This window comes from Oryzias latipes, chromosome 14 (genome assembly GCF_053564925.1).
Source record: "Oryzias latipes strain Hd-rR chromosome 14, Olatipes_Hd-rR_3.1".
Lineage (NCBI taxonomy): Eukaryota > Metazoa > Chordata > Actinopteri > Beloniformes > Adrianichthyidae > Oryzias > Oryzias latipes.
This window is the reverse complement of record NC_136250.1, coordinates 10312873-10336602: the sequence shown is the minus strand read 5'-3', so window position 1 is coordinate 10336602 and position 23730 is coordinate 10312873. Positions and strand designations below refer to the sequence as shown.

Sequence of the window (23730 nt, the reverse complement as noted above, 5' to 3'; positions counted from 1 at the left end):
GTATCTTCAATTTTTCTCAGATTCCTTAAGAAGTGACCTTCAAATGTGATGACAATTTGAATTGAATCCCTTTAATACTTTTATGGCTCAGACCAATTAACGGTCATTTGATTCAGGTACTTTACCATCTGAGAAGATGTATTAGGGCTGGATTGCATGAGAGACTTCAGAGACACTGTAACACAAAACCTTTTAATTTTTAATATACATGTATATGTTGACATTGCTCTGCTGTGCGTAAAATGTCAATAGAATCCAGCATTTAATGGATTTGTTCTCTGTTAAGTCACAAACATCAAAAATGAAAGCACAATAACAGACTGATCTTCCAGAAATGCCATAGACTCCACACACCTCCCAGAATCAATTAACCTCCATTTGTGGTCTTTAATGATTTCATATCTATCATGTAACTAAACGATATGGATACTTGGCTTGTAATGTCTTTGTTTGGATTGAATTACAAAGTGCTTGATATCTGATGTTCAGGTGACCGTCGTGTGTCCTTCTGGCTGTCAGTGACTGATGACATTCAAGCCCCCAGCGCTTAAGACATTCCTGTTGAGGGGTGAAATGTATCTGTGACACTTTGGAAAGTGAATCAGCTGCCCAAGTCAAGGCAAGACAGTTGCCCAACAGACCTGTCAGACGAGTTTAATCAGTTAATGCTTTTCTGCTCTAAATACTTACACTAAATACTTACATCTCAATAAAACTTTTTTTTTAACTCTGACTTTTCTGACTTTAAATATGAGGTTACCGTCACTTGTAAGGGCCGGTGCAATTTTTATTAAAAATTAGTTAAACTGAACAAGGAGCCAAGGACAAGTTGACCCTAAATCACTCCTTTATAAAATGACTCATCAGGTTGTCATGAAGAGGCAAAGTAAGCCATTATATTTATGCAGTGCAGGACCGGCTTGTCTCACAGAGCCTGGCCTCCATCCATCAGCAACTAGAGTGCTCATCACATGAACCCAAAGTCATAGTGAACTTTCTGGGCCAAACTTCTGCTTTTCCGCTCTGCACCCCAGGAAACAGGACGGGCAGCAAAGTCCAATATTATCTCCCCTGATTTATTTAATAATTAACATTTGTTCTGGTGCAAAGTTGCGTGGAGCTGTACCTGTGAGCAGGGGAGTTCAAAACATACTTTCAATTAATATTTTATTTAAAATGTGACACTTTGAAATATATTAAGTGTTACTGTGGAAAACAGAGAGAAAAAAACACAATTTACTGTAAAACTTTACATAATTCCACATAAATATGTTGACATTTTTGTAATTTCTTTTCAACTTTCCTAACTTTTAGAGATTCACATTAAAGAACTACAACCTCCCCATGTATTTTCTTTTTCACAAAATGATAAGGAATTTCTTTTGCTTTTAAAATATATATTACTTAGTTGCTTCAATTTTAAGTAGTTTTCCAGCAGCTTCCCATCGATCTTTTCTGTTCTGACAGGCGTAACTTTTTTCAATGCCACAAATCCTGACAGAAAAGCTGTTTTCACTCCCCAGATCAGCACTTCTTCTTTTACCCTTCTGCTTCCTGACTTGCAGTAAAAGGCCTTGTGTTCAAACTATACAAATAGTTCCAAATAAAGTTTTAGTTTAAGATGCATGTTGGCACCAAAAGCAATACTTGATTCTTAACTTCTTCTTATTAGTCTTATATGGTTTTAGCTGCAGATTTTTCTCTTCATCGTGACTGCTTTCAAGTTAGTTAACCTGGTATCCGCAGTTCTCCTCCATCGTGGAGATCCTGAGCATGCTCTCTAGCTCCCTCGCAGGTGTGACTGGTCTGCTTGGAATCAGTCTCCAGGTCACTTCTCCACACGTTCCTTGGTTTTCCTCACTTTCTCTTCCCCTGGGGATTCCAGATCAGAGCCTGACAGGTGATGCTGGATTTTGGTTTCCTAAGAGTTTGGGTGATCCAACCCCATCTTCTCTTTCTTGTTTTTTCTTCCACTGGCTCCTGGTTTGTTCTTTGCCAAAGCTCTTTGTTGCTGATGGTTTCCGGCCAATTCATCTTGAGGAGTCTTCTTAGACAGTAATTGATAAAAAAGTCTGTACTCTGTAGATGATGGTTTTTGTTGTTCTCCATGTTTCAGCTCTGTACATTAGGGAAGACTCTATGTTTGAGTTAACCAGGCATATATTTGTGCACGTTGTAATGAAGTGGGATTTCCAGATGTTCTTGAAGGTGGTGAAGGGTGTCCTTTCCTTTCCAATGTGTTTTTTTTTGTCCATACACAGTGTGGCAAAGAAGTGTTTAGTCAACCGTCAATTGTGCAAATTCTCCCACTTAGAAAAATGAGAAAGACGTGATTTTCCTCATAGGTATACCTCAATTATATGATAAACTAAGAGATAAAATGAGAAAAAAAATCCAAAAAATAACATTGTCTGATTTTTAAAGAATTTATTTGTAAATTATGGTGGAAAATAAGTGTTTTGTCACCTACAAACAAGCAAGATTTCTGGCTCTCACAGACCTAAGAGAGAGTAAGAGTAAGAGGATCCTCTGTCCTCCACTCTTTACCTGTCTCAATGGCACATGTTTGAACTGGTTATCTATAGAAAAGACATCTATCCACCACCTCAAACAGTCACACTCCAAATTCCACTATGGCCAAGACCAAAGAGTGGTCTAAAGGCCTGTTCACACCGGGACGAATTTCGCCGGCGATTTTCGCCGACGTTTAACGCCTCGTGACTAAACAAAGGGCACCAACGAGAGTGTGCACACCGACGCGAAAAAACGCCAGGCGTTAAAGCGTCAAAAAAAAAAAACGCCTCGGGTTCGTTTTTTTTTTTCGACGCGTCGCGTCGAAATCTACTCGACCAATGAGAACGGCGCTTTTGCTCACGTGTCTGGAGCTTCTGAAGTTACAGTAAAACACAACTTGGGGGCGCTCAAACACAAAACTGCCTTGCTGAGCACACATACCAGCGAAGAAGATAGACGCCAAGTAGCGTCTACACAGCCGCGAAGCAATAATGACGGACATTCTAAAACATCCCCGAACCAAGCACCAGTTGGAGCTACTGGTGCTTGAAATATTCATGTTTTCTTTGTTTGATTCTGACAAGCGTGTAAATACTTGCTCTCTTCTTCTGAGTGAAAAGCGACTTTAAGAAGCGTAAAGTTGCGCAGCGCCACCTTGTGTACAGGAGTATTTCTGTTTTACATTAAGCGCCATCTAATGTCAGGGAATGAAATTGCATGTTCACTCCACTCATCGTCAGCGAAAATCGCCTGGGTGTGAACACAAAAAACGTGGCGAAAAACGCTGGCGAATAACGCCTGGCGAATATTCGTCCCGGTGTGTACGGGCCTTAAGGATTAAATGTGGCTGGGTGTTTCACCATGACAACGATCCCAAACATACTGCCCGGGTAAAAAAGGAGTGGCGTTGTAAGAAGCATTTCAAGGTCCTGGAGGGGCCTAGCCAATCTCCAGATCTCAACCCCATAGAAAGTCTTTGGAGGGAATTGAAGGTCTGTGTTGCCCAGCAACAGACCCAAAACATCACTGCTCTAGAGGAAATCTGCATGGAGTAATGGGCCAAAAAAACAGCAACAGTTAGTGAATCTTTGTGAAGACTTACAGAATCTGAATCTTACTTCTGTCATTGCCAGCAAAGAGTACATAACAAAGTACTGAGTTGAACTTTTATTGTTGACCAAATACATATTTTCCACCACAATTTACAAACAAATTCTTTAAAAATCAGACAATGTAATTTTCCGGATTTTTGTTTCTGATTTTGTCTCTCATAGTTGAGGTATACCTGTGATGAAATTAGAGGCCTCTTTCAAGCTTTTTAAGTGGGAGAACTTGCACAATAGGTGGCTGACTAAACACTTTTTTTTGCCACTTATGTTCCTTTTTGTTAGTTAACCACACTTCAAAGATTCTCCATTCCTTCCAAGTTGTTGTTACTAAGCTTCACTGGCTCTATAGTAGTAAAGTTGATCTTTAGAATCATGGTGTTCTAATGATGGATATTTTGTCTGTTGACTGTGCACGAGAAGGGCAAGGTCAAGTGTCATCTGCAAAAGTCAAGGATGTCTAGCTGTGACATGAGAGTCCACTTTATGGCGTTTTTCTTTCTACCCGCCAGCTTCGTTACCCTGTCGAAGGTGAGGAGAAAAAAAACAGTGAAAAGTTGATGCACTAAAGTTTTTATATCAAAGCGAGGGTCAGCTGGCCTCCATGGATGACCTGGCAGGACCTTCCCTCATAGGATTTCTGGAAGAGTCGGGTGTGTTTGGCTTGGATACCATAGTGTTGGAGGAGTTGCCACAGCACAGCATGATGGTGGCTGTTTGCACACTGTCATAAAAGAATGTCTTGAGAGCTACTGCTGTTCCAGAAATATAAAGTATAACTGCAACCAGTTTAAGTGTAAAATTAAATTATTGGAGTAATACCATGGAAAAACTAGGTTATTATATATATACTGTCTGCAGCACGTGTCCTTGAACATGTCACAGAACCCGCAGCTGGTTGTATCCCAGCATTGGGGAAGAGGTGGAAAAGAAACCTCTCCTCAAGTACTGATAAAGGATCACATTACATTACATTACTTTGCAAAGAGGGGAAACTGATGGAAAAGAGCCATAAGCAATCCCGAGGATAAATGGCCTCCTCATCCATCCACGTTCCTCCACTGGGCTGAAAATACTCAAGCTATTACAGCTGAGAACAGCGTAGGACATTTGCACAAAAAAAGAGCTAATGGACAGAGGAGGATATTATGAGCCACTTTTTCAAAATTAAAAAAAAAGGTAATTATTTTTTCTGGAAAAATGAGATAACGATAGATCTATTCATAGCTTTAATCCTTGGAGAAAGAAATTTTAAACCTTATAGCTGAACCAAACTATCGCTTTATCATTTATATCAAGGAAACTTATCTTGTTTGTTTATGGCAGATAAGAAAAAAAAAAGGCTGATGGCACTTCAGCTTTGCAGTTGATGTGTTTAAAAGCTGGGTGGGAAAATGCTTTGCTGACAGTACAGAATTTGTTTGAATGAAGCTTATTTCCCAGCAGGCTACTTTCTCCTTCTGAGCATCCCTGATTTATATGTGAGGTCTCAAAGTAGGTCGCCTGGTTACTGCTCAATAGACCTGAATGAACGATGTCAACAATTTATAGCTTTTATGTTTGGTAAATAGTGACGAATTGGGATTTTTTTTTAATAGACATTATCAAACGTTGTAAATATTTACAACAAACACAATATGCAACCCCTCTTCAGTTATACTTGTCAACTTGCCAAAACAGCATGTCACTCTACTTCTAGTAGTGATTAGAATAATAACAACAATATTAATCTATGCCTAACACTTAGGTTGTTTCTGAATTCCCTTGCTAATCGGTGCACTATATACACCATTTGTCATTTTTTCAGGGTGTCCAAATCTACAATTCCAAAATCCAGTGGCCTGGAAATTTCCCAGAAGTCTCTGCGAAAACCAATTTAAAATTAAAAAATAAATGGACATTTATTTTTTTATGAATCATCACATTTTCGGCATTAGAACAGTGAATTTATAAATAGTCCTCTTAAAATGTTCATATTATTAAATTTTGACTTCTGCAAATGGGTGACGTCATATTTGCAGTTAAAAACATAAAGCAAAGCAGTGAGCATGTCTGAATTGCATTGAAATCTGGTTATTATCATTTTTGTGCATTTTGTGGTACAAGCACCAAATTTAGCATGGATGTACCTTAGAATCCCCTCTTTCAGAAACGCCACAAGAAAATTCAACTTTTTATAATACATTTATTAAATAACACAAAAGTAACAGTATTCTGTAGCTACCCCTATGTTTAAAGACTGCGTTTTGTGCACAAACAGGCCATATGAGACTGGGGCATACAGACAATTAAGTGTCTGGCTGCTATCTTTAAAATGGATTTTACATTTTGGATTTTTCTTGTGCATTTCTGAAAGAGGGGATCCTAAGATACACTCATACCTAATTTGGTGCTTGTAACTCAAAAAGCATTATTTGTATGAAATGTTAACCGAATCAGCTTCGCTATAGTCTTTTAGGGGTTAAGGAGTATTGAGGGAATTTGGACTTAGTGTTTAGTTGGACTTAGATTTTTTGGGTAATAAAATTACTGATGTTCTGACATTTAAAATGAAACAGAGGAGTGTAGCAGTAATGGAGAGATAGACCAACTTGTCTCCTGGTAGAAATACACACCAGATTTATAATCCAAATCTAACCCTTTAATTTTTAATTTCTGACTCATAGAAATGCCATTATGTTTATGTGGATTTCAGCAGAGTGTTTTTGTTACCACATTTGTTTAGTAACATGCACACTTCTTTAGGAAAGTTTCCAAATTTAGTCTGAAGAGGATGCAAATTTCCCTTCATCGCTTCCTCCCTATTTGGATCCTACATCAGTCACCAGCAGGAGGCATTGAAAAATTGTATTTTTACCCCAACAGAAATTGAGAAATGATTAAGTGCAGGTCATTACCATCAGAGTTGGTCATTTTCTCTTGTGTGCGAGAGAAAAATAGGGATTTTATTTTTACACCAGGCCTAGCACATTTCCATCATATGCTCCACCTATTAGATTGAATTTGCAGTCGAGAATGAACTGAGTGACAGAGGATGGAGACTGAATGAAGGAAGAACTCCACTCAAAAACAAATGGAGACACAGGAGAGTTTGACGGGGTCGCCTCCATCATCTTCAGAGTGCAATAAGAATACAGGTTGATAGATTCAATATGAGCATTGGTATTAATACCACTTTAGACAGATGAGTTTTATACAACAAAACTCTGGGAATGTAAATGAGGATCACATGAACAATTTTCCAAGAAATTGTTTTACATTTTTTCTCATATGTAGTTTGTCAAAACTTTGAACTCACTGGTGAATTTGGAATATGGCTGTTTAGAAAGGAAGAAACTGTCTATCTTTTTAGTGAAAGCTAGTTTGAACAAATTCATTCACTGACTAAGGTAAAGTGAGTTATACCGCTGTTTTCCTTTGCTTTTCCAAGCGTTTCAAACTGACCAGAAAGTAAAGACAATTGAAATGTTTTTTTTTACTTTGTAATTGTTTAATTTTCTTTTTTATGACTCTAAATTTGATGTTTTTGTGCACTGAAACACAGAAACAAATGACGATGCCTGCGGAACGTCCTTATTGCATTGAGACTATTGAATGTGTTCGTTCTATTACCAAGTTTATTTCCATTCCGCAGCTCCTGAGGCATAAAGTTGTTCATGCTACAGTACACATGAAGAACTCACAGTGCAACAGAAAAAAAAGGCCACAAACCTTATTGTCTAGCAGAAAAAACAAAATATAACACAATAAAACAGAGAAGTATTCTAAATTCAAACAGGTTAAAAAAAACAAAATAGTTTCACAGCTTTAATCTGACAGGATAACTTTTCTGAACTTTTTTCAAACTTTATTTTTGCTTTGTTGTAACCCTCGTTACCAATGAGCAATTGCACCTAGTGGACACATCATTAGGAATTTAATATTGGAGATTAATTCCAATCTATGAATTGAAAACTATTGAACATACATCTCTAAATGAGTTGTTTGATGATAGTGACCAGGTGGTGTTTGTCATGGACTCACCATGTGGATCTACTCTACTCCTCATGGCTGTAGGTCAGAGTTCACTGTTATGGTTACAGGTGTTTGTATAATTCATGCTGAGGGTGTTTGTAATGTAATGCTTATAGTAAAGCTTACAAAGGTCCATGTCAGAAACGGCTACATGTTCCGTACAGAATCCACACACATGATCTTTTTGTTAGTTGTCTGTCCTCTTCCAGCCAAAGCAGAAATGTGAGGTGTGTTGTTCTTTTCCATGCTGCTTGTTCTTTCTGATCGACATTAAGTTTGATTCTTATGAGCATAATCTCTCCAGCTTTAAATACATTTTTGAATATTTAACGAGACAGAGTAATGACAACTGCAAGGTATTTGTTACATTAATACATATTCATATAAAATGCTATAATGTTATATACCTTTAACCCATTCACTTGGTTAAAATGAAGAAATGTTGGTTTAATTTGACATATTATCTTTACAAAAATGACATTTTAGAGCCCTGGAACAGACTAGTGACCTTGGCAGGGTGTAGGCTGCCTTCGCCCCACAATAGTTGGGACAGGCTCCAGCAACTCTGTTACCCCAAAAAGGATTGAGCGGGTATAAAAAATAAGGTAGATGGATAAACGTTTTTGAGCACTGGTTTTAAGGTTGGCAGAAAAGGTATATTCTTATGCTAAAGAAAAGTTCATTTCTTTTATAATTAATGGCACATTTGTGCAGAACATGCATTGAGATTTCCATGAATGAAGAGAAGCTGGGTATTTTCGAACATTGTATTGAAATTTGCAATTGTTTTTTTCTACTTTTCTACACTTGACATGTAGCCTGTCGGACCTCCAGGTTTTGATAATTTACCTGATGGACCTTTTGCTTCCAAAGAGCTTAAATTTCTACATTTATTATATAGCAAGTCGTTTTCTTGCCCATGAAACAAAATTCTGGTTTTCTTTTTATTTATATTCTGCTTTAAAACATGAAAAGCACTGCCTTTTTATTTGACGTTTGTACAAAATTTACCAACGTACTGCAGGTCTGTTGTTCTTGCTGTGACTAAGTTATACTTAGCGTTATTGCTTTAGTTGTTTCAATGCAGAATTCTATTCATGTATTTTTGTTGCCTAGTTTTACTTCCAGTTGTTCAGATTCTGTCCCTCACAGACCTGTTAATAACCTTTTAAGAAGCTCATCTGCCCTGCACTTGTTGCCTGTATTAATGTCACCTGTTTGGACTGGTTGTCTGTATAAAAGACAGCTGTCCACACCCTTTAACAGTCAGACTGCAATCTCGCCACCAAGACCAAAGAGAACAATCCTGAGGAGACCGGAGACAAGACTGTAGTCCTGAGTAAGACTGAGATGAACTATTTGACAATAAGCAAGCAGCTTGATGAGAAGAGATCAAGTGAGCAATTATTAGAAAATGGAATAAATAGAAGATCAACAACAATCTCCCTCCATTACCTCGATTAAATGGAGGGAACTGGTCCCTATGAGCTGGGACCACTGTACCAAAGGTTACTATTATTACCACACTCTGTCAAAATGGAATCATATCCTGTAGAGAGGGGAAAATACTGAAGATTGCATAAATAAGAACCCCACACCCACTGTGAAGCATGGGGGTGGAAACATCATGAGTTGGTGATGCTTTTCTGGAAAGCCAACAGGGTAATTTAATCTATATCAAGGAAAAGACAATTGGGGCCACATAATGGAGAGATTTAGCAAAAACATCATTTAACTATCGTGAGGGAATTGAGGATGAAATGTGAATTATCATTTTTTCCAATATTCAAAGCAACATTTAATAAATTTAAAATCAATTTTGCGTGTTACAATGACAGAAATCAATATATATCCTTGATTTTTTAAATATTTAGATGTTTTTTGTTTTACTTTGATCTGGAGGCAGAGAGATTTCAGTGATATGCCCTTAGTTCTTTTTTTTTATTGCCATGAAGACAAAATACCATTTCAAAGTAATGTCTATAAATGGGATATTTCATTTTCTTGCCTGCACACAACACTCAATTATTGGCTTTGCCACTCCTCCCTCAGATGACCTATTCAGCACAACAGTCAGCTATAATGTACCCCAAGGTCACCTCTTAGTGTAAACGGCTCCTCTTCTGGTCTCACCAGCTGCCTGGCAGTTTTCTTGACCTTGCCCAGCTTAACCAGGTCTACATCTGTCAAATTGGCTGCCCCCCCCTACCAAACTGGTGATGTGAATGCCTCTGAATTTCAAGCTGTGACCTGCATTTAGCTGTTTTCCCTCCTTGAGCATTAACTAGCAAAGCTTATGCTGATCTGAACCCCTTACTCACTCATGCATTATGCTTTAATAAAATTGACTTTATAAAAGTTTTCTTTTTCCTGCTGAAGGTCTCGGAGGACATGTACTGCGGGTTCAAGAGTCAAAGCTACATCTTGCTTTCCAGTCATTCAAGCATGAAATTGAATTAGTCAGTGGATAACTGCTGCCATCTAAAGGTCAGTGTTTCGATGTGGGTAAGCAGCGGATGGACATCTTTTGTGCGGTTTCATCTTTGTTTGGGAATCTTTTTACTAATGGTAAATTTTTAAAAAAAAAGCACAAAATCATAGAAAAGTTCATATTTATTTCCGTTTCATTTAGAGCCCAGTGTATCCTGGAAATACATTTTCCCACAGTTGTCAGGCTTGGCACTGAAGCATGAAATTGAAGTTATTGACGGATACATTCACACACATGCACCCACGAGTTTTCACATACTAGAAATCCAACAATTGCTTCACACAGAAAATTTCCAACTTTTTATTTTAATGAGATTTATTGAATGCAGCACTAGATTCATGTTGTTTTTGCAAAAAAGACTACCCTCGAAGACAATCCTCCATGGCTTTCAGCTCCAGTAATTCAGGACAGTGGGGACCGCAGTGAAGGGAGAAGAGCCGTCTGACCTTGGGAATGACGGCGAGGGCTTGGCTTCTGGCACCACTGGGAGGAGAATGGGGGTAAGTAAAAAAAAAAAAAAAAACACAACAAAACTTTTTAAGAAAACATGTCCAACAAAACAGGAAAATGATGGAAATTGAGCCAACGGTTGTGTTTGAAACCACAGTGGGGCTTGATAGTCCTCACAAAATCACAACTTGAGTGTAGCTCTCTCACCCGTTAAAGTGCAGCTGAACTAATTTAAAGAGCTGTTGTCCCAGTTCGATGCTGTCCTCTCCATACTGAGAGCAAGTGGCTACAGCACTCCGCTCCAGATGAGACGCTGCATTGTTCCATTCTCCTACAGCAACAGAGCAAAAAAGCCAATCTGAATTTAACGGAGATGCTGATATTTAGTCGGCAGCTAAGTAATGTACTGTAAAATGGAAACCGAAAGGGCATTAACTTTCAACTTTAATTAGAAAAAAAAGCCTTTTATTCAACATTTTTATCAGGTACAACTCAAAGTATAACTTTTACAGAGCTAGTCTAATGAAAATGGTGTTTTTGGTGTTTTTACATGTGCTTGTGGCATTTTTTTTGATGATAAGAGAACAAAAAAGAGTAAACAGAGGGATGGTGGGAAATGGGTCCAGGGTATCTCTGCACCAACAGTCCTGTCCACAACTCGGAGGAGTAGTTCTAAAGAACTACTGCTGCTCTGCAGAAACTCTAGAAAACGATTTGATTTGCGCTGAAAACGGCATAACGCTTTTACAATAAATCAAAAGATGATCGGAGTGGGTCTTCAAATCCCCAACTTTGTTAGATGACCGTCTCAATGGCCTAACGGGTGCCCTGAGCCCTGTAGGTCATGGGTTCATAGACTTTAAAAATGGGATCCAAAGCCTCCCTGCTTGACATTCAGCACTCCAGGGTTGGATTGGTGGGCTAAACCACCAAACCATTCCCAAGCGTGGCTGCAGCTCACAGCCAAATGTGGAGAACAAAGTGTGAGAACAAAGGATGTAACTCAAACTTTATATGGCTAAATGATCATTATGACATCTTTTGTTGCTACATCTGTCTTTACTTCTATTAAAAAATAGCTAAATAGGTTCCCATAAAATTAAACGTAAACTATCCTTCTAAATTCTATTTTTACTTGTCAAAAACAAAAGGAGTATTACTTTAAACTAACTGACCTGTTCTTACATGAAACATTTTATCTTAGTTTTCCTAAAAAAACAGAATCCAATTGACTATTTTTTACTATGTATTAATATTGTGAAAACAGAGTTTTTAATAGAAGGGCAAATGAAGTCTTGACAACAGGCAAACAAACAGCCCCAATTATGGTAAACTGAGGCAACCGCATCACCATTCTTACCCATGGTAGCATAAGCTCTGGCTGTTGCATCAGCCAGCTCGCCCTGCAAAGGATGCGTCTGTGCAAGCATCAGCTCAGAATGACTCTCTATCTTTTTTAACAGCTGCAGGGCCTCAGCTAAAGAAGAGAAGAGAAAATCCATCAAAATGACATCATATTTCCAGATTAGCAATGACATCTATTTTTTTTTTCATAATCACCTGGTCTGTCTTTCTCCATGAGGTCCACAGCTTTTTCCAGAACAATCCTAATTTCTTGCAGCTTGCTGCTTACTTTTGCTGAAGTAGTTTGATGGCCACAGGTTGACAGTGAACAACAGAACCTGCCTTCATGGTTTTTCTGAAAAATCCAACAAAAAAACATTATATAACTAAAACATTCAGTTGAGGCAGTTGAATAAATCCTCCAAACACTGAAGATCACATACTTTAAGAACGGTGTTGCATTTGAAACACAACAGCTCAGCCTCAGATGGAGATCCTTTAACCCCCGGGTGCGTGGCTTCTCCATCCTTCTCTGGATTGATGCAAGCCTCACACTGACACAGAAAATAGTACTGCTCCTGCAGGAGGCGCTGTCGTTCTTCAGCCGCCATCCTACTGCTGTGAGGACCTGCGAGAAGCACAAGAAGAGATGGCGAAGGCTGCAGAAATCGCAAGAACAAATATCACAAAAGCTTTAAACAAAAACGGGCAGCAAAGTGTCTTTAGAATGAAGTGAACCAGACCCAAAAGTCTGTTTGTTACATTAAACTGATTAAAAACAAATCTTACAAATCTAAGACACTACCGGAAATATATGAGGGAATGCAACAAATAATAATTTTGACAGATACATTTTTTTTAAATTCTGTTCAATTTTATAAATGATTCCTTACCCTGAAGGATTGAAAAAAATGTATTTTATGGCTATTCTTTAAGCACAGATCCTGTATTAAAGTAAACAATGGTGATGGAACATTGCTTTTTCCATTTTTTCCGGCATTTTTTTACACTTCTAATAAAACAGAAGTCAACTCTACATATTCTCTTCCTTCTTCAAACAGAACTCCAACTTAGCGTGGAACTTTGATCTTACATTGTTATTTTTGGACTATGCTTAGTATTTCTTTTTGAGTTGAGTTTTTATTTAATCTTTCACTACGTGAATCGCTGTGTGTTTTTTTCTTTTTTTTTTACTAATCCTATGCCAAAATGACTGTAATTTTTCTAAATACTAAAAGCAGCTTTTTAATATCTTACCATAGCAGTGTAGGACCTCCTGTCCCAAACTGATAACTTTGGCTGCTCTCACCGTCACAGAGACGCCCCGAGTTTCCTGCCTTTCTTCAGGTAAATGTTGACGCATGTCTGCAGGCCCATCTGCACAACCTGCATCAGCAGTAACAGTGCTGAACACCAGGGTGGTGTTAGGACTGCAGGAATGATTGAGAAGACTTAGAGATGGGAACATCGCTGTGGCAATACGGATTTCCTGCCGAGATTGCACTCTGGAGTTTTCCATTTCTGTCAAGAGGAGCAGATATTAAAAATTGTTGTGAAATAAAGCAGAGATTATTTTATAAAACTCATCCTCTGGCAAAAAAATAAAACATTTAATTAAAACTAGTCAAGGTTCCATATTCTTCCCTTTTCTTCCTGCTTCAAGATTGGGTTAGGGGAAAAAGTATTTTCTGTAAAAAAAAAAAGGACATTTTTGACAATATTTAGATAAAAGTCACCTGAATCCTGCAGCACAGTGATGGCCTGAGCATTGCATCTTAGCTGCAGCAGGTGCCTCAAAATTGCACTTCCCAGCAGCCATTGCTCCGAGCTCCGCTCTGCATCTCCTTCCTCTTTCTTTGGTCCACATGGCCACCTGCTGTTTGCTGATGAGTGCTTGTTAATGTTCCTTGAAGCAAGAAAAAATCCTGCCTGGCTGAGCTTCATGGAAAGAGTTGCTGCAGTTACTGCATAGAGGAACCGCACAGCGGTGCTTTGATGACTTGTATGGTGCAATAGGTGAAACACACTCGTGTAGGAGTCACCATAGTGTGATGCAAAAGGATCATCCCCTTTTGAACATGTATTAGGATTACAGGGAGAGCTGATCAGGCCGTTTGACTTTGCCTCCTCATGGGTTTCTGTTACAAGTTGCCTCGCTTCTTGAATGGTTTTCAAACCTGCCTTTAGTGTGATCCTGAGTGCTAAATGTGCCATTACGCCCATAGCCATCAGATCTGCTCCCAATGAACACTCCCAGCTGTGATGCTCCTCCCAAGCTTCCCGTTGACACCTAGCTGAACAGTATCGGCTGTAGCTGCATCCCTCGCATGGGACCGAACACAGAGTTTTAGCCAAACACTGGTGACATCTCAAATACTGTGTTCCAAACATGTCTGCCCTTGCATCTTTCTCTCTCATCTCCTCCATTTCTGGAATAAGAACAAAGCTGTATGGCCTGTCGGTGAGGATCACATCTCCAGGTGCTATTCGCTCTACTGCCACCAGATGGCGGCCTTTTTCCAAATTGTATTCAATGGCCACTTTAGGACAAATCCCCAAATTTGAAGCTGATGTCCTGGCTTTTCTGTTGGTGTACATACTAGGCTCATCTTCAGCAGCTTTTTTACTGAGTTGATTTAGGCACATTGTGCGACGCTCCTGTAGTTTGTGTGCTAGATGAGATGGATAGCCGGCCTTCAAAGCTCTTTCAATGTCATCAAGGCAGTCCTTGGAAAAAGCACAAGCATGGTGTAACAACTTCAATCAGGCATTATGAACAGAAAACATACATGACTAACTTGAAGAATTAGGTTTTAGGTAGACTTATCATTGACTTGTCAGAATAGCTTTTGTTTATTAAAGACCCACTCCGATCATCTTTTGATCTATTGTAAAAGTTTCCCCGGTGGTCTTTTAATTACGATTTAGCCAAAATCAACAAACCTGTGTCATTTTCAAGGACATAGTTTCTTCAGGGCAGCGGAAGTTCTTTAGAAATTTGCCTCCAGACCGTTGGTGTGGAGCAAACCCCCCTTCCCCTAGCTGTTGCTGAGAGCTCAGAGCAGGGAGCTGGAGCCCACCCTGCGTATTTTCTAAGGCCCTGATTCACAATTTCAATAAAATAAAATAAAAGCTAAAATCACTTAATATGTTCAGATAAACAAGATTTTCATGAGAGGGGGTATTTAATGAGCTTTTGAGGCTAGTCAGCAGAAAGAGGAAAAAGTGAAACAATGTTAGATCGGGAAACCAGCAATATTAATAGACGGATAAGAGAGGAGATGTTCTTTTCTAGCATAATGTGTACTGCTGTTTTGCATTAAAATTACATTTAAAAAATTGTTAAGACAGTACCCTCTCACCTGGAAATGCTTCAGATGGTAAAGAGCAGCAGAGCGGTTTGCGTAGCACAGAGACAGCTGCTCTGAACAACAAGGAGCAAAACAAACACCCTGTTGTCACAGAAAAAAAGACGTTTATTTGGTGTTTACCACAAAGGTGAAGGCGTGCAAATCCTAATAGGCTTCCACACATGTTTTTACTGAAAAACAGTTAATCCTGGATCTCATAGCTCTGAACATACCATACAGTATTTGATCAACATGAATAAACAGTTTTCATTCTTTCATAAATTTGACTTTAATTTCTATATTTTCTGATTTTTATAAAGAATACATGTTTCACTTTAATACATTACCTGTGAATAAAGCAGAGCTGCTGTCCTGTAGTCAGCAGCTTTGAAGTGGGAGTTACCCCTCTCCCTGTATTTAACTGCTTCTTCAGCGTCCTTCTTCATTGAGTATCCTTCAGAGACTGACTTCATAAAGTCTACGTCACCCTGACTGACAAACACAAAGAAAAAATACATACTTTGTCAATAATTTCTTTATTATTGTCCATTTTGTATTTTATATGTATATGTATATGTGCAGAATTTGGATACAAATAAAATATAGTTTAAAGTTTAAGTAAGTTGCAATTACTTTTTTAAACAAGTAACAACACTCACGTTGTTTGGCTTAGAACACATTTGAAAATATCATCAACATCAACCAAGGACTCAAATTTTTTCTTCATCCCTAAATGAAGCGAACTCCATTTCCGGACAATGTGATCTTGCCACCGAACGCACGGAAGGTCCATCTCAGAACGAACAACACTGTTTTAGAGACGCATGAAAAGCACATTTACGGGTTAGCGCGCAACCAATGAGTCATATAACTCATTGCGCGCAACCAATTCCTGCTCTCTGAAAAGGAAGCGGAAATCCAAAGCGTGACTTGACCATTTCCTGTAACGTTTAAAAAACATGACAACCGTAAACAATTTAAATGAAAAAAAACAAACAAACAAAAAACAGCGGAGTTTGGTTTAAAACAAGGGGGTATAATTGAGTGTGCAAAACGTGATAGCATAACGTGTTACACGGAATATGAAAATGCGTCAGTCAAATAACTGTGGTACTGAAAACATTTAAAATTTTCCAAATTTTCACAATTTATATTAAATAAATTTAAAAAAAGAGACCTATTTGTTGTTAAAAACTGATGTTAGTTTATTTTATTTTTTTTCAGACAGGGCACTCGTATGTTTTATTTTGAAGTCAAGCCTATGTCACATCCGTTGAATTTTCTTGTTTACGTTTCGAAAGTGACGTTTGAGTCATGGCTCTCGCGATAACATTAGCCCAGTGTCCGGCTAGGCGTGTGGGAACTAAAATCTTGCTGTCTTCATTTAACAACTTTACAGCAGAGATATGTCTATAACATTGACACAAGGGGCAATTGAAGTAAGTACACGTTTGTAGATTAACATAACGTTTTCCTTTCCTTGACTCGGAGTCTTTTACGTCATATATTTACATCAGAAGCTATTAGCACTTGGAGCTAACGGTATTTAAATGGCAACAAAAATACAAACATAAGCAATATTTATACGGCTTGCACTGTAAAATTGCAAATATGAAACTAAAAGGTATTCGGTTTAGTTTCTGTGGTACTCAGGTTAATTTCTACCCGGTTAAATAGTGAACTGTTTCAGACAAGAGCTTGATTTATTTAGTATTGTTTACATCCAGTGAGGTGGATTCCTAGCCAAAAAGGGACATTTATATCACTTAATAGATACATGTCTATCAGGGGGTGATTTTCAATTACTGAGGATTTTAGCAAACTGTGTTGTTAGATTTATACACTATAGAGCAGTACTTTGTTACAGGACTAACTAGATCTGTTGTGTGTATTTAGTCATGTTATTAAGTTTTGTTAATGTTGCACTGGCTACATAATACATCATTTTAATTTTTAAAGTTGTAGTGAAGGAATTATTTTTTACAGTTGTTGATATGTTGTGCCTGTTATTTTGTTTATTGTTTAATTTGACCTTGTGATTGAAACGAACAAACAACAACAACTGCATTCAGTTCATTTGATTTTGCTCCATATGTCGTTTAGGCCCTTTATAAAGGCTTACCTATCAAGAATCCTCTGCTTCAACTGCTGGTAAGACATCTAAAGAACATGTACCAATAGTTACAGTATGACAAAATGCTTCATCATGAGATTTATTAAAACATTTCCAGAATTTAACTTACCGTAATTGTGTCATGGAGAAGATATTCAAATAATAATTTAGTTGCATAAAGTAGCAAATAAAAGTCTGGAGAGTTGGACTGGTCAAAATTGTTAATGTAGCTGGAAAAACTAAAGAGTTTCCTCTTTGACTATCATTGTAAGCAATCTAAAAGATTCAAAAATGAACTTTTCTTAGCTATAATTGTAAATACGACATTTTGCTGTGCGTGATTCACCTGACAATGATTTAGAATGCACATATTGTCGAGAAAAGGAAGCTAGCTTCTTGAAATTACAGATTTATTGACTTTTATGGTTAAGACACACTGGAAAAAGCAGGAGCTGTAAGAGTTCTTAGATGAGCTTTTAAAGCATTACACTATACTATACTATATTATATATGTATGCTATATTATTAGTTTATATATCATCTGTCTGGCTGATAATTTTTTAAATGATATTCTCAGTTGCCCAGTTTTAGGGCTACTGATTTTGAAATGTCAAATCTTTACAGTTTAGCCTCAATCTTTTTTTTCCCACTTTGCCTTTTTAATTTTTCTAGAACATACGTCAAATGACGAGTAACTCAGGTTTACCCAGGTTCCGGCTCATGATGAGTGACGGTCAGCACGCTCTGTCTTGTAAGTTTTTTTATTTAAAATTAACAACTTTTAGACAATACTTTGTGCTGTTTAGAAAACTGTTATGGCATGCTTGCAAAAATGCAACTATAAAAGTGTCCTGTCACTATTGTCACAGGAGGTTATTTTAAGGGTGCTTTCACAAAGGCTGACTTGATTTGCACCAGGGTTTGCACATTTATTTGGCAACTCTGGCGTGAATCAAACATGCAAATCCACGTCTGGTAAGAGCCAAACCCTCAGTTTACTTTAGGGTTAACCAAATATTCGCAGAATTGAGTTAAAGGGAAATTATGTCAGGCTATCGCACAATGAAAAGAAAAATAAACTGCCCAGAATTTAAAACAAAAAAAAGCGGCATTCAGGGAGACAGTTTTAAAATGTCAGGAAATGTATTACTAAATGTAATGCTAGCAAGCAGGTCTTCCTGCTTTTTTCACAATTTGCACATCAGCAATATCACTCCCAATAGAGGGCATTTAAAACAACATAATTATCACAGGCAGTTTAGTGTGAAAGCTCACCAAACCAGAAAAAAGTTTTAACATGTATTTGCATTCTCTTCCCATTTGGACTACTTCTTTGGGACTATTCCTGTTATGAAAACATCCTTATAGAAGCGCTTCAGGAAATTCTTCCACTGAGATAATGCAAAGTGTCGCCCATGTGAGATACTTTTATATTTGTGTGTGCATTCATCTGTTTGTGCAGCCTTTCTGCTCACCACCCAGTTGAATCATCTGCCAGAACAGAAGCTGTTGGTCCAACACTGTATATGCATGCTAAAAAAGGTGGTAACCAGTACATTGGCGGATGGCAGGTAAAACCATTTTTTACTGGCTGTTCTGTTTCTGTGACTTGCATGTCAGAAAAATGCTGTGGACTTAAAGTCCCACTCCAATCATCCTTTACATTAAGGGTGCAACAAAAATGGTGAGCAATGTCAGAGCTATCCGGCCGTACAGTTAAGAGTCAGATGCCAGCTCAGACGGAAAAAACAAAGATGTCAATGGATCCTTTCGTCTGCAAATGGATGCATCAGAATGGAGCGGAGCAGGGAGACTTTGAGAGCTTTAATTAAACGGCTTTTTTTTAATCAGCTCCTGATTTATTATGATTTAAATAAGGAAATACACAGAAATGTATTATATGTCCTCCACCATGAGAAAAATGCAACAAGACCATGTTAAAAACACCAAAAACATGATTTTTATTGGAGTGGGTCTTTAAACTATTAAAGCTATTTATATTATTTTAACTTTTTTGTTTTAGGATTCATATTTTCCTTCATTTTTTTCTGAATATGTTTTTATAACTTTGAATGTTTTCTTGCGTTTGCACTTTACAACTTTACCGTTAAACTGTTGCATGTTCTAGATAATAGTAATCCAAATAAAGGTTTAAAGCTCTGAAGTCACACAGGTAACTAAGTACTAACTTAGTACTTCATGGTTCTTCTGGCTTACGGAATATGTTCTAGGACTGCGGTGACTGTGATGGACATGGAGGTAGTGCAGTCAGCAGAGGAAACTGGAGGAAGGATCGGGAATCCTACCCCTTACAACAGAGATGGTAAAGCTTGTTGCATACAGGTCGTCATAAACAGAGAAGCTGAAACCCTTGACTGGTTTCCTATAACGTTTGATCTGATTTGTAGGTCAAATGTCCTCTCCAGCAAAGAAATCATCAGCTACTTTAGAACCAGATTCTTCATCTGCCACAGCACCCGGACCCTCATACAGAAGCAGTGAGTGTCTAATCCTAAACTTATATGGTTTGATTATTTTGGTGTAGTTTCTAGGAATATTCTGGTAAAATGATTAACCCCTTGATGCTTATTGATGCATCAAACCACTTAAGCTCCAAAATTACCTTAATTTATATCTACTTGAAAGCAAAAACAAAGGTGATTTATTTTTTTCATAGTTGGAAATAAATAAAATCTGCTAAACATGTCGTTGGTTTATTGGAGGAAGCCAGAATCCCCAGTGAAAACCTGGGCATGCATGAAGACAACATGCAAGCTCCACATAGAAAGGTCCCAGCCGGGATTTGAACCATGGCCATCTAGCTGTGAGGGGAGTGTGGTTAAGGTTTTTGCATCCAAGACTCCCCCATTCATGGCCACGTGTCACTATAGCAGTGTTCTTCAACCTTTTTTGAGCCACGGCACACTTTAACCTCGACAAAAATCCAGTGGCACACCAGCATACAAAATAAAAAAAAAAGGAGAAACTCATAGTCTGTATTGATCTACAGTCTCTCCATGATCTCACATGCAATTTTGGGATAAATGTGGCAGAAAAAGCTGGAAGTTGCAGCTGTTCTTTCTAAAAGATGTAATAAAAGTTAAGTTAAAAGATTTAAAAACTGTTTGTTGTGTCTTCGTTGTGGTTTCAAGACGTTTAACAAGGACGATTCATTGTGCGCTGAGACGTTGTCACTTTAACCCAATGCATCATGGGAGATGTAGTGCAAACAGCCGCCGAACGCAGACAAAATGGCGTCTCTGAGCTTCATTGTTTTGTTCACTTGTTCCACGGCCTGACACCTGATCCCGCGGAAAGTTACACCGCTAAAGGCGAGCTTTAGCTGGTATTTTTGTTAGAACTGAGAGACTTTATGAGCAGAATAAGAACAAGGACGTAAAGACTTGAACCACTTCTGATTGGTCAGACTGATGACATATGACTAAGTCTCCAAGAATGATTGGTGGAGACAGTTGAACGGGTGGGACTTTTCTGAAAACGTCTGAAGCTACGGCTAAATCGTGGTACCGTCATTCCTATCAAAATGTCTTTAATAGAATCAAATAAACACAAAGAAAAAAATATTTTACGATCTTTCATATTCCTAACTACTCAGTGTTTTATCAGGGCCTGTTTGGATGAACAAAGAGCTGATATCCTCGAGATGGAAAATGTTTTTAGATCAGTTAATGAGGGCAATTTCCCACGGCACACCTGACCATCTCCCACGGCACACTAGGCACACTGGTTGAAAAACACTGCACTACAGGACTTTGTTTGATATTAAGTCATCTCCTCAAAAAAAATCTCATTAATCATCTTAGATCAGGTGGAAGCATTAAGCAGGATTTCTTTACTGGACTCTGATGAATGAAAAAGAAAAAAAAATCAAACAGAGCCTGCCTCTCTGTTTAGTTGTTCTCCTGATAAAATACTCCTGCAGTGTTCTTTTAGAGCTGAAAACAAGCTTTACAATATAATCATATAAAATAGAGCCACGTGTTGAGTAGCATGTGTAAAGAAGCATCTAAAGAAGCCAACTGTGAAAGTGAAATAACAAATCAATAGGTGAATAATGATTAACTATGAAAACTTTGAATTTATATTATTGTCACTTCTTAAGTTTAAACAGAAAAAAATTGTTTGTTAAAGCTTCTCCATTTTGCTTTAATGGATAAAAGTTGTTTCAGGAAAGTTTGTCAATATTGTGTGGTTCCATATTCCGGCCAATAGATGGAGCTATTTATTCTTCAAATTTGGGCTACCAACTCATGCCATGCAGTCTAGATTTTCAATTAAATGGCATTGCTCTGCGGAAGTGGTTCAAGAACGACTTAAATTTGATTAAATTGACCACTTTTAGCATTAAATCTGAAACTATAAGGTGTATTTAGGCTGAACACATTTAGAGTGAACAAGAGTTTTTTTCAGTCTGAAAACATCCAAGCGGACTCTGGTCCAGGACCAGGAACCGCTCTCGGACCCATCTTTGGAGGTGGTCTCGGTTCGTTTCTTAGCAGCCTACCTCCATACCCGACGTATCCTCATCACTGTAGTTGCTAGCATCCTCTGAGTTAAAGCACTCACGGCACGTCTCCTTGACAGTAATCGCCTTGCAGGACGGCTCTGCCGTACCAAAGTGAATCGTAAAAAGTGTTGTTCACCACAATCAAAACTAGTAATTGAAATATAAAGTTTTAATAAGTTAACTGTCCCAATAAGAATAGTATAGCGTAGCATGTCCATCTTTTCTTCTCGTAGTTTCTGGTGAATGACCGAAGAGATTTTTAGTCAGGTGGTTTTGTTTACAAGCTTTGGTCCGCCTGATGCCAGTCTGAATACAGACCAAATGCAAGATTTGGGACTCCATCCAGAACAAGTTAAGCGGACTTGATCCGGAACAAAGGATTTTCCAAGCCTGAATACACCCTTAATAAAGATTTCAAAGCAGACTCCTAAACATACAGAATATGGTAAATGAAGATCGTCTGGATGACTCTTCTTCGAGCAGGTTTAGTTTAGTTTAGTTTTTTGTTTTTTTTTGCCTCAGGAGACAATCAGACAAGTGTTTTGGCACAAACCTAGTTAATTTTTTTAAGTCAGGTTCATATTACAACACCTGGTGCCTAAATCCTGTGTACCTTTGGAGCCTCTCCCACATAAGCTCTGTTTCAATTATTTCATAAGACCAGATGCTCATAACATTGACATTGATTTTATTGTAAAGCAGAGCCAAACCCGGCAGTGGAAGATACTGGCATGTGGGTGGATAATGAGTGCTTGGTATACTGTGTTTGTCCGTGTGTAGGTGTGTGTCTGCATGTGTTGTGGCTGGGTGAGTGTGTGGGCTGATGGCTCCTCTAGTTCATGGGTTTATGAATATTGTGCTGAGAACTGATTCCCCCTGTAGTCATGTGCAGATGGAGGGGTGAGGAAGAGAGCCGACTAATTTGACTCGGCTGTGTGTTAAGCAGTTCATCAGATTTCGCTCGTTACATCCTCTGATCCATGTTACCCAAGAGATCCCAACTAGCCGAGAGAGCCTGCCTCTCTGTTTAGTTGTTCTCCTGATAAAACACTCCTGCAATGTTCTTTTAGAGCTGAAAACAAGCTTTACAGATTAGGATTCAGCACTTTATACTAGCGAATGTGCTTTAAATTGCGTTTTTTTTTTAAAGTCATTAACAAGATAAGTAAATGCCACAAACCATGTGTTCCCCAGTACCGTGGCTAGGGAGACTTTCGTTTTACCGGAGGGTTTAAGTTTAAGCTTCTGCAAGGAGTCATTGTTCACGAGTCCCACTTTGCTAATTTGGCTCATTGCCTCTTTCACTTACATCTCTCTCATTTGTACCACAGCTCCTCCCAGCAGGATTTAAAGAAATCCCTGAAAATCCTCTTCTAAAGTTTGGTGCAATCAAGTCTATTTGATGTGCCCCTATATAAGCCTTCAGATCTAGAGAGAAAGTGAGATTGGAGGTTAACTGTTGTTGCTGGCTCCAGTCTTTATTGGACAGTTTTGTGTGTGCGTGCGTGCGTGTGTGCACCCTCACTCTAAGCAGCAGTTGTGTTCATGACAATACATTTTTCTCACCTACAGCCCTGATCCCATTCTAGTTCCTTTACAGCTCCCTCTGTATTGTAACAAGTACCTTTATAGCATATATTGGAGGAACTTAACAATAATAGTAATTCACATATCATTTTTTAAGCTTATATCAATGCAAATAAACAAAAATATAAAACAAGACCAATGATGGGAGAAGGTATAAGGCTTCTAGGAGAAAGTAACAGCATTGCCACTGCCTCTTTTGGTATTTTTACCACCATTTACTAGAGACCTGTGGG

General features: G+C 38.3%; 2 protein-coding genes across 2 annotated transcripts in view; one reads left to right on the top strand and one right to left on the bottom strand.

The window, feature by feature from the left end:
* Positions 1 to 10229: 10229 nt before the first annotated feature.
* Positions 10230 to 16195, bottom strand: smyd4 (SET and MYND domain containing 4). The gene is made up of 10 exons (XM_004076283.4): positions 15929 to 16195; positions 15617 to 15761; positions 15282 to 15371; positions 13656 to 14646; positions 13177 to 13440; positions 12363 to 12547; positions 12136 to 12274; positions 11936 to 12052; positions 10783 to 10906; positions 10230 to 10608 (listed from the first exon to the last, which is right to left on the bottom strand). The coding sequence occupies exons 1-10, from the start codon at positions 16060 to 16062 to the stop codon at positions 10485 to 10487; spliced, it is 2313 nt and encodes a 770-aa protein (XP_004076331.1). The 5' UTR covers positions 16063 to 16195; the 3' UTR covers positions 10230 to 10484.
* A 356-nt stretch (positions 16196 to 16551) lies between these two features.
* The window catches only part of LOC101164493 (replication protein A 70 kDa DNA-binding subunit), a 38732-nt gene continuing 31553 nt past the window's right edge, over positions 16552 to 23730 (top strand). The window contains exons 1-6 of the mRNA XM_004076188.5: positions 16552 to 16708; positions 17373 to 17420; positions 18055 to 18133; positions 18845 to 18953; positions 19614 to 19705; positions 19791 to 19880. Of these exons, the coding sequence (XP_004076236.1) occupies positions 16676 to 16708; positions 17373 to 17420; positions 18055 to 18133; positions 18845 to 18953; positions 19614 to 19705; positions 19791 to 19880 (451 nt within the window). The 5' untranslated portion in view covers positions 16552 to 16675. The remainder of the gene's footprint in view (positions 16709 to 17372; positions 17421 to 18054; positions 18134 to 18844; positions 18954 to 19613; positions 19706 to 19790; positions 19881 to 23730) is intronic.